The sequence below is a fragment of the Jatropha curcas genome, chromosome 2 (genome assembly GCF_041381405.1).
Source record: "Jatropha curcas cultivar XTBG-Jc1 chromosome 2, XTBG_Jcur_1.0, whole genome shotgun sequence".
In the NCBI taxonomy this organism is placed as follows: Eukaryota; Viridiplantae; Streptophyta; class Magnoliopsida; order Malpighiales; family Euphorbiaceae; genus Jatropha; species Jatropha curcas.
In genome coordinates this window covers 28,047,732-28,058,387 of record NC_143152.1, presented here as the reverse complement: position 1 = coordinate 28,058,387, position 10,656 = coordinate 28,047,732, and the positions used below count along the sequence as shown (strand labels likewise).

Here is a 10,656-nt window from a genome sequence, read left to right as displayed (position 1 = left end):
GTTCGCGTATCCTCTCTCTCTATATGTACATACCCACACAACAAACGGCTTCGAGTAAATGCCAATCTCACCTCAACTTCAACGCAACTGAAACTGCTATTCACAGTTTAAATTGAAGAAGCAAAAATTAAATTGAAAAAAAGGATAGGAAACTAACAAAAAAAAAGGGGTTTAAACAGCTAACAAAAACGTGGAAAGCTGAAGGAAGAAGGAAGAAGAAACACCAGAAGAAGAAGAAGAAGAGAAAGAAAGGAAGAAAATTTTCGTTTTAAGACTTCTCTCTTCACTTTCCTGTATGTCTGTGACTCTGACTGTAAGTCGGCAACTGTACGCATACCCATTAATCTCTCCTCTCTCTCCATAACATCTTCTTTCTTTTTAATATTAAAAAGAATATTATTTTTTATCTAAAAATTTCATTTTTTTTCGAGAAAGTACATGTGAATTTTGGGTTTTGAAGTGCCTTTTTTATAACTTTATGCTGGAGAATTCTGTTTCCTTTTTTATTGTTTTGTTATTTCGGATTCTATTTAATCTTTATTAGTTTCTGTTTGATTTTGGTGTTATAACTATAATTCTAATACTGAACAGGTTTTGCAGAGTAATTGAAAAGACGTTGCCTTTATCTCGGAGAAAAGATTATTTCTTTTTTCTGTGTTTTCAATTCAATAACCTGATGGTGTTGGATCTGTTGGATTGATTTCTGTTCAGTTTGCATATACAGATTTCGGATTTTGTAAGTTTTCTTTCCCCCTCAATTTTCCAAATCAATTACATGTTCTCTGGTCTCAAGATATCCAGGTTTACTTTTTTTGCAGTGGGATAGTCTGCAGATTAAAGGCAGACTTGGATGAATGTTTGAAGGTTTAGGGCTATTTCAAGTTAGAGATGTCTCACACCATGGAAAGGTTTTTATCTGCAGTAGCCTCCTCCATGGAAAATCAAGTGGCAGGGCAATCAGTGATTGGCACAATCAAAATTGCCGTATTACCCGTAGCAAAAGTTTTCACAATGTGCTTTTTGGGTTTCCTTATGGCCTCCAAGCATGTTAACATATTGCCTGCCAGTGGAAGAAAACTCCTTAATGGGGTAATTAGACTAGCACCGTCGATTTTCAGACTTTTAAAGTTACTTTCTTTTTTGATTTTTTATATTAATGTATTGTTTGTTTCAATCATGTTATGCAGTTGGTTTTTTCGCTTTTGCTTCCTTGTTTGATATTTTCTCAGCTTGGGCAAGCTGTTACTTTAAAGAAAATGATGGAGTGGTAACTATTGGATATTTATTTTTCTTTCCTTTTACTGTTTATAGTCCATTTAAATTTAAACAGTGTATTGGATTTAAGAGCATCTATCCTATTGCAGGTGGTTTATTCCTGTAAATGTTGTTCTGGCTGCCACATCAGGCTCATTAATAGGGTTTCTTGTTGCATATATTGTCCGCCCCCCGTACCCATTTTTCAAGTTCTCAATCATACAAATTGGCATTGGTGAGCTACTTCACCTGAAAATGTTGATATCAAGTATATACACTCTTATTTTTATGCTAATTGCTTCAAGCAATGCTCTGGAAAGTTATAAACTAAAACTCTGCTGATATTATAAATTATAAACTAACCCTGAATCGTATTAAGTTTGTACATATACTGAACCCCAGTGCCTTTGTTCTGTGCTTCTAATGTGCTGGTGCTTGCACTTGTAAAAACTCTTGATTTTATGATCACATTGTCATTGAATTCAGGGAACATTGGGAATGTGCCACTTGTCCTGATTGCAGCACTGTGTAGAGATAAATCCAACCCTTTCGGTGACTCAGAAAAATGTAGTGTTGATGGGACTGCCTATATCTCATTTGGCCAGTGGGTGAGTCTTGAAGATCTTTCACATTTTTATTTCTTGTAATTGGACATTTTTCCAATAAATAAAAATATGTACTTTGAGATACTTTTTGTTAAACACTGGCGTTTGTTTAGGGTCATCTATTACTGAAACATTCTCTTGGCCTTCAGTCTTTAGATTAACTGTCTTTCCCTAAAAATTAAAGCTGACGCTGAATGAAGGCACCTAAACTGTTTATTCTTTATATGCTATATTACATAGTACTTCTGTACATTGAAAATCGCTCATATTTCTTTCTGAATGAACCGTGTATGGGCATGTAACTGGTTGAATATATTGCATTGCCGTTTGATGCATGGATAAATGTACTGTTTCCTATATTTGTTCACATCCTATGATGTTTAGGGATTAGCTTCACATATAATGAAACAAGAGAGATTCAGCATTTAAGTTTTGTGTCTTGCATGCCAGGTTGGCGCTATCATCCTATACACATACGTATTTCATATGTTGGCACCTCCTCCTGAAGGTTCCTTTGACATTGAGGATGGGACTCTTCCAATCAAGAATCCCCCAAAAGATGCTTCTCCTCAGCAAGTTCCACTGCTTGCCCCGGAGGAGGAGGTACCAGTAGATTCAAATGTTTCAAAGGAAGGAAAGGTGAGAATTAATTATGTGCATGTATTTATATATTTAGTTCTTCCGTATACTGTTTCACCATGCTTATCCAATTAGCTACTTTTAGATGCCTATGAGATCCTTTATATATCAAAAGGGAAACCAAATAATTCTTGAAAGACTGCACCTGCCATATCCCCTGCTTTTTTGCATATTTGGTTGCAATGTGAAAACACCTATACTGGTTTCAAATCATATAATTTTTTCTGTCTACAGAATCATGAATAGAAGCCTCCTGTTTATTTATTATTAAGAAATGGAGTTTCATCCTTAGATTGCAATCAAAGTTTTAGATTGGAAATCATCTTCTGTGTGCATCACCAGTGGTTTTTGCCATTTGTTGCTTCATATTGCGTCATTAAGATCAAATTGGTGTTCCAAATATTGCAGCCGTATATTCTCAGTATTTATGAGAGTTTTGGTAACTTTGTACCATGTTCCAAACTTTAAAACAAATCACACTAGAAGTGTTTTTTTTTTTATTTTTTTCTTTTTGTTTGGGGGGGGGGGGGGATTATTGATATAATGTTGATGCTATATCATGTTAATAGTACTTCACCCATAGATTATTATTTCATTTGTATCTCTTGCTTTTTGCAGATTAAAAAAATTCTAGTTTTTCTATATGAAAAGTTGAAGCTCAAGCAACTACTTCAACCTCCAATTATTGCTTCTGTAAGTTTAAATCTGTGGCTCTATTTCCTTCTGATGGTGAACTCTTAATCATTGATCTGAAGTCTGAAATTTAAATATGAGAGTTAGGGCATCAAGAGTTGGAGATAATACTTCTGTGATGTTAAGAATGCTTGTAAGAAATTTAGAGGTGGCTTCTTGTTTCACTGAATTTTGAGTTGAAACTGCAATGATATATTCAACCACCATCTTATATAGCCTGAAAAGGCATTCACTCTGTAAATGGTTAGTTTTAATATCAAATCCCTCAACTTTTCTGCATCCTGATAACGTAAAGGCCCCAGACTGATGTTACCTTTTCATGAGAATTTCTGATCAGTTTCTTATTGTATTAATCAATGATATATTCAGCCACCATCTTATATAGCCTGAAAAGGCATTCACTCTGTAAATGGTTAGTTTTAATATCAAATTCCTCAACTTTTCTGCACCCTGATAATGTAAAGGACCCAGACTGATATTAACTTTTCATGAGAATTTCTGATCTGTTTCTTATTGTATTAATCAATTCTCTGAATTTTGGTGTAAGTTATGGTAGCTAGATTCAGGATGTTTTTCTGGTTAATTCATTCATTAAATTTTTGATTGCAGATTTTAGCCATGTTCCTTGGTGCAGTACCATTTTTGAAGAAATTGATCTTTGCAACTGACGCCCCACTTTACTTTTTCACTGACAGTTGCAATATTCTTGGGTATGCTCTGTCACACCTTGCATAGATAGATGCTTACTTTTTTCTGGTTCTTGTCCTTGCTAATGTGTTAATTGGTTACTTTCTGATCTTTCGATTGTATATCAGAAAATGTCAGGTAATTGTTTAGGTTTGCTATTCATAGGATTAATGACATAGTTACTGACATAGTGACATGTTAGTGATAAAAGGACTAATGAAAAACACTGCTTGTGTATCAGGTGAATTTAAGTTCGTAGTGTGATTTAATGTGGTCTTGATATATTCTTGATATATTAGAATTACATAGCACACATTAGGAGATTTTGAAAGTTCCCGCATGTTTCTTGCCCTGCTGTTTATCTGTGGGGGGCTATTTTCCTTTTTAAAGAATGGGATCGGTCTAAGCTTCATAGCCTTCTCTATTTGCTCAAGAAGTAGACTGCACAGAATGTGAGCAAACTCTACAAATACAGTGTTAATAGGCCTCAAACTCAAAACTCTTGCTGAATTGAAGAGCTATCTTGTTCCATAGTAGCATGCATTTGTATCTCCATAGGTTGGAACATTCATTAGGACATAAGATTTAATTTCCCTTAATATATACCTTGTGGATCTGGCTAATATTGCTGAAATAAGTCACAATTTATACTACTCAGATACCCTTGTTTTGCATGCTGAAGCTGTTTCTTTGTAAGTTGATTTATGAGGTTTTGGTCTTGGAAAGTTTTTCTATGCACCATACAATTTCAATTCACTTTCTAAGGTTTTTATCTTTTCGTTTCTTGTGGTCTTAAGGGAGGCTATGGTTCCATGCATTTTGTTAGCATTGGGAGGCAATCTTGTTGATGGTAAGAAGTTAAAACTATCTAAGGATCATCTATCTATTTTGTGATTGTGGTCTAATAATTGGCTACCCATAGGCTTGTTATGTTGAAAGATCTTGCTTCATTGAAAGAAATCTATAATCTTTAAGTCATGTCTGCCATCTTTTGGACGTCATTTTAAATGAAATTCAAAGTGACAGCTCTTGGTTTCACCCACAGGACCAGGAAGTTCTAAGCTCGGTTTACGGACAACTGCAGCTATTATTTTTGGTCGATTAGTTTTGGTGCCTCCGGTTGGACTCGGCATTGTTCTGTTGGCTGATAAGCTTGGCTTCCTCCCTCCTGGTGATAAAATGTTCCGGTTTGTCTTACTTCTTCAGCATACAATGCCTACATCCATCCTTTCAGGTGACTTCCTCTTTCTTTTCCTAGGAGATGCTCTATGGATTTTCAAACGAAAAAAGAAAACAGAAAAACAAGGTAGTTGGACATTGGGACCATAATAGATCCTCATTCCTAGGACAGCATTCACACATTGTCTTCTGCAGCCATTCATGGAAATTGAGAATAGTACAAGAAGTTTCTGTTCTAGCACTGGGGAAAAAAGAGAGACAGAGAGAGGATAAACTTTAACTGATTTAGGATATTTAGGAAATAATTGAACACGTAGAAGGTTCCCTTAAAATCTCACACAACTAAAATTTCATTGTAATCAATTGTTCAAACCATTATTATTGTCGCCTAGAACTTGCCTAATTTTCCAAATTAAGTACTATACTTCGAATAGCATCAACTTAATTATTTGTTAACTGTCTTCAGGTGCTGTCGCGAATCTCAGAGGCTGTGGCAGAGAGGCTGCTGCTGTCTTGTTCTGGGTTCATATATTTGCCATTTTCTCAATGGCTGCATGGGTTGTTGTTTATCTCAACATACTCTTCTAAGCAAGAAAAGTGCAGCAATCTGTCATCGGTATAGACCTCGACTCTTCATTGTGATGTATTTCATATTTTAGTGTTGATAGCCAAGTAGGATAGCAAAAATTTCAAAATTTCATGGGAAGAGAATTGTCAATTTTAGTTATCAGACAAATTTCAAGAATTTGTATCTGCTTCTATATTAATTCAATTGTTTTCTATTTATGACCTTATAGATTGGTCAATTCAATGGGGTTTCTGCAGTAACCCGTTTCCTGAATTTAGTTGTGCAAATGTTTGTTATGTGAGTTTGGGTGATTTATCAACATGATGGCATCACTGCCTGTAATGAAAAATTAAAGAATTTTAAAATGTATTGTTACATAAGATATCCACATTTTATACTAACTAGACCCAAATCCATTTTAAAATAGTCCTATCAGTTAGGGATAAGATATTCGTTTATTCGTTACCTATCAAAGATGGCAAATTGATTATCCATGTCTCCCCTAAAACTCATTTATGGCTATTCAAATTCATAATAAACGGATTGAAGCCCGCTTCCATTATCATGCAAAAAGATGGAAACTTTGTAAATAATATGAAATAAATATAAGGTAGAACCACTCAGAAAATAATCAATCATCAAATATTATCATATTGCTAGTCAATACTATATACAAATGCAACGCTATTCATAATTCATGCATAATATTGCATGCGTTCTTTACAATAATCTGTCTACTTATCCCTTCGCTGATACAAAGACAGCAGCAAAAGTCGACAAAATGAGATACGGATCATTCAAAAACAAAAATTCCCCAAATACTATCCAAACCCCTTTCCAGTCATCAAAGATTGTGGCAAAAATGCTACTTCTGTTGGTAATTAATTCCAATCATTGAACTGTGAAAAAGAAAACAGCACAAGAGCTTGGACCATCTGTAAACATTCAGAAACTTTGCCAGTTCAATTCCCACACTAATGTTGTAAATTGTAACTCCAGGCCAAGCACTAAAAATTTCTAGCATAAGAAGAAATTACCTTACTACTCTTTCCTAAAAAATATCCAGTTGGTAATAATCGTGTATGAATATACTGTATTAGGCTCATCAGTCAAGCATTGAATCATTTAGAAAAAAGACCACCATCTCCGGCTTCTGTTACCCCTTTGGTTGGGAGCAGACGAGCTGGGAACTTGAATTTGATTAATCCCTCTTTCAGGTAAGATGCAATGACGGATTGGTCGTCCTCTCCCTTGAGGATTTCCTAGCCAAAACACAAGAACAATACCAACTAGACTGACAATTGGAGCAGCAGCAGCAGCAAGAAAAAACCATCTCCTCCTGCTGCCTTCTCTTCCAGAGCTACTTACAGCAGGATGCGGATCTAGAACCTGCCTTTGCTCGGTTTCACCAACTTCATCGGCTTCAGCTTCATCTGAGACATCAGAGGAGCTGTCTTCACTTGCATCATCCTGCTGCTGAACTTCATGTATCCCTATTCTATTGCTATTGCTTTGTTTCCCCTCCTCATAGTCTTTATCATCAGTTGGTAGTTCAAACCTACATAGAGGACACGAATTCCGGGTACTAAGCCATGGCAAAATACAGGAAGGGTGATATACATGAAGGCAAGGAAGCTGGTTAACTTCAGTGCCAATGGATAAAATATCCTTGCAAATTGCACAAGTTAAACCATCATGTGTCATATGTTCCTCATTGATGACGACAAGAGGCAGACTATTCACAAAGGACATAGCTGCAGGAGGGGCTCCTCTTCTTGAGTTGTCAGTCTCAGCAAGATGTTGAAGCAATTCCTCAAAGCCTCTTGCATCAAGATAATCCCCAGAATTCCCCACATATCGTGGTACTTCTGATGCTTCCAAGTGAGCAAAGATGTCCCTGTTAGATGCTTGTCTACTTTGCCTTCTTCTCCAGTTAATAAGGGCCTCAAAAGGAGAATCAAACTGCCGATGCCAATTATTAGAGCCATTACCTTCATTTGGACTTGGAATCAAATAATTTTGAAGTTGAGATCCAGCTACCACTGGTTGAATTGTGTCTTCCTCAATATCAGCTTCTTCCCATTCACCATCGTCTTCTTCTTCTTCTTCTTCTTCCTCCTCCTCTTCATCATCTAAGTTCCAGTGGTTGAGACCAGCATGCATTGGATCAATGTCAGTATCACTCTCAAAATTGCTTCCATCATCTGGTTGAATAAACATTTCTGTATCCAGGAAACTATGTCCATCAATAGATACATCAGAGTCCCCTCCATATGCACTAAAAGAAATGGCATCACTATCACCATGATAAGCCCTGTGCCAACTGACGCTGGGAGTGGTTTCAATCTCCCCATAAACAGAATCCAAATTATCAAAGCCCTCACTTTCAGTGTCTGAGAGAACCTGTCGCCATCTTCTAGAACCAGCTGAGGTTGTACGGGAGCTCGTGTGCGCCAACAGTCTAACAGAAGAATCCCCATCTACAGATTGATTGTCATGCCCAGATGCAGTGGAGAGGTTTTGCCTTACCACATTAATCATATGTGATAACTGTTGAGAAAAAAGATTTTCAATTGACTCAGAGCTGCTGTACCTATTTCTTCTTCCTCTATGTGGCCTCCTCTGAAGAGAACCATGGGTGGAATCCCCCACATCTTCAAGGAGCAAAAATTTACAGTCCCCGCATATACTGATATTTTCAAGATCATCAGTATCTGGTGCAAAAATTCTTCTGCACATCACACATGTTGCAGGATGGACAGAATGGTCAGCCACTAAACCACTATCCACATGGCCATGAACTACAGATAGAGGCACGTCCTCAGAGGTTCTCTCCCAGTCCCTGTCCATCTGTAAGTAGACAAAGGAGCAGAAAACTGTGGGACAAAATGAGCAATAGAAAAGAACAAATTAAGATGGACAGAGACATAAATTAAGGTAGGGGACTCCAGTTCCAGAATAATTTTCCATCAAAAACAGGAGATGGTTGAAGATTAATATGACATCATTATTTCAAAAAAGTAAATAAATGCCAAGGACAAGATGGAAACCAAGTCAACATAAAAAGTCAAAAGCATATTCAATTATTCTCTTAGGGAGGTAAGTTATTGATTTTTGGAAAAGAAGCGAGCAATCATTGTTGCCCTCATTTTGAGCAAGATAGTGGGACGACATGGAAAATAATACCCAAAAATGATTGTGTTATGACCACCTATAATTTTAAACTTTGCAGACATTTCACTTAAAGAAATTAAATCTTAATACGTTAGTGCAATGGACCTGCCCTGGACAGCCTACCCAGTCCCCTCAAATATCTTCTATAAAATATCAATGTGACCTATGTTGCATGGGAATGGAACTTGAAATCACGGAAACGGACACGGGGAAATGGTATTTTCAAAAATATAGGAAATGAAAATGTGGGGAAAACGTGTCAATATAAAAAAAATATAGGGTTATATCTATGAATATAAAAAATAAATTATTATAAACCATAAAAAATATTCAATAACATGTTCAGTCCAATCAATATTTAATCATATTCAAAAGGAAAAAAAAAAAATCGTTTACAAGTTCCATACTTATAAAAGTACATGTTTTATGGATTTGTATTTATTTATGTATCTATTTTAATTAGAAAAACGAGTTTCCAAGAATTTTCAATATATGGAAACACATTTCTGAGAGCGGAAACATGTTCCCAAATTATCCAATTTACGGAAACGGTACCGCAATATTTCCGAGGAGTTTCCAGACGTTTCCCTGCGGGAAACATTTTGAAACGGCAGCCAAAGAGAGTTTATGTGCAACATAGAATGTGAGTGACCGAAAGAACTGCTGCTCTAGTCACAAAACTCATTCCCTATAAAGTAATAGAGCCTTCACCACATTAACTTCTATGAAAAGCTTCAGTGAGCCAATCCAACAGCTATTAGATTATTGCTCAGATAAAAGCATGCCAACATAAGATAATGAAAATCACAGCACAAGAAACCTAGATTGCTGGCTACAGCAACTAACCTGTTAACCTTGACAACCAGTATTAGTTAACTTTAACTCAAATTTATCCTCAAGACAGATCCTGGTAAACAGAGGGAATGTCAAACCGCCAATCATGCATCTAGTTGCTCAAAAGTTAAATGGCCAGGAAGTCAAAGATAACCAACAAATAAGGAATATAGAAAAACTGAGGCCTGAATTTATACAGCATTTTAGAGTAATCACATATCCGTACACCTTCAACAAATGTCTTGCTCTCAACACATCCCAACTTTCCAGCCTCTCAATTCAATGTTATAAAAAGAAATCATCAACAAAGATCCTATCACATAGCTTCTAAAGTTGAACAACAAGCCCAATTCAAACAAATTCAAATGACACAGAACCCAATTGATAATTCTCTCTAGCTGAGTTCAATAGCATAAAAGAAATCTTAAAAAGTGAAAAACTTTAAGAATTGAAACAAATTACCAGAAAATCGATTCCAGGCAGGAAAATGCTTCGATCTTCAAAATTCCCAACTCGCCCACCAAAGCCCTAAGATCAAATCACTTAAAAGCCTAAATGATAACATAAACTAGCACAAAATTACTTGAAAAAGCGATTTCAGGGCAAAAAATAGAATAGAAAGACTTGAAATTCCAACCACCTTGATAATAAAAGAAGCTGGGTTGGTGAGAAAATGCTTTCTATCACGAAGAAAGAGAAATGATAGCGTATTTGAGGTCTAAGTCAATTACTATCCTCGTCAAGTGATTATAAGTCGTGTATGTACCCAATTATCTATACAGTTGTATTTCTGTTTGAGGATTTCTTATCGAACAGAGAGGTTCGTTGCAGCCACGACCGAAAACCCTTCCATCCATAATTGAACTTTTGGAAGGATACAGTGGTTTCACGCGCTACTCTGCGCGTTTTGGAAAGGCTAATCGATTGCACCAGCGTATACAACGGGATGCCTCTTTAGCGCTTTATATATGTACCTTTTGTGCTTTGAGACGCGCTCGAACAATGATGGGCATGGAGCCCATG

General features: G+C 36.4%; 2 protein-coding genes across 8 annotated transcripts; one reads left to right on the top strand and one right to left on the bottom strand.

Moving 5' to 3' along the window:
- LOC105649065 (Auxin efflux carrier family protein) lies at positions 1–5,898 on the top strand. 5 transcript variants are annotated; one of them, XM_089718150.1, is made up of 12 exons: positions 1–313; positions 592–736; positions 802–1,089; positions 1,188–1,267; positions 1,365–1,489; positions 1,741–1,862; positions 2,310–2,498; positions 3,117–3,191; positions 3,801–3,901; positions 4,676–4,728; positions 4,924–5,112; positions 5,524–5,898. In XM_089718150.1, the coding sequence occupies exons 3-12, from the start codon at positions 889–891 to the stop codon at positions 5,643–5,645; spliced, it is 1,257 nt and encodes a 418-aa protein (XP_089574276.1). In that variant the 5' UTR covers positions 1–313; positions 592–736; positions 802–888; the 3' UTR covers positions 5,646–5,898. The 5 variants fall into 5 exon arrangements, with proteins under 5 accessions (XP_089574276.1, XP_089574275.1, XP_089574273.1 ...); XM_089718149.1 differs by having other exon boundaries at positions 2–293; positions 819–1,089; XM_089718147.1 differs by having other exon boundaries at positions 2–313; positions 601–736; positions 819–1,089.
- A 355-nt stretch (positions 5,899–6,253) lies between these two features.
- LOC105649066 (RING/U-box superfamily protein) lies at positions 6,254–10,553 on the bottom strand. Of its 3 annotated transcripts, none has more exons than XM_012235602.4 (3): positions 10,096–10,553; positions 9,646–9,706; positions 6,254–8,475 (listed from the first exon to the last, which is right to left on the bottom strand). In XM_012235602.4, the coding sequence occupies exon 3, from the start codon at positions 8,473–8,475 to the stop codon at positions 6,751–6,753; it is 1,725 nt and encodes a 574-aa protein (XP_012090992.3). In that variant the 5' UTR covers positions 9,646–9,706; positions 10,096–10,553; the 3' UTR covers positions 6,254–6,750. The 3 variants fall into 3 exon arrangements, with proteins under 3 accessions (XP_012090992.3, XP_020540923.3, XP_012090991.3); XM_020685264.3 differs by lacking the exon at positions 9,646–9,706 and having other exon boundaries at positions 6,254–8,501; positions 10,096–10,161; positions 10,274–10,553; XM_012235601.4 differs by lacking the exon at positions 9,646–9,706 and having other exon boundaries at positions 10,096–10,161; positions 10,274–10,553.
- Positions 10,554–10,656: the final 103 nt, after the last annotated feature.

What these genes read in the sequence shown, in the direction of transcription:
- LOC105649065 (XM_089718150.1), top strand. Translation starts at nt 889, where the DNA reads ATGTCTCACACCATGGAAAGGTTTTTATCTGCAGTAGCCTCCTCCATG. An exon ending in TTAAAGAAAATGATGGAGTG is followed by an intron (nt 1,268 to 1,364) that starts GTAACTATTGGA and finishes ATCCTATTGCAG; the next exon opens with GTGGTTTATTCCTGTAAATG. An exon ending in ATGTTTCAAAGGAAGGAAAG is followed by an intron (nt 2,499 to 3,116) that starts GTGAGAATTAAT and finishes TGCTTTTTGCAG; the next exon opens with ATTAAAAAAATTCTAGTTTT.
- LOC105649066 (XM_012235602.4), bottom strand. Translation starts at nt 8,475, where the DNA reads ATGGACAGGGACTGGGAGAGAACCTCTGAGGACGTGCCTCTATCTGTA.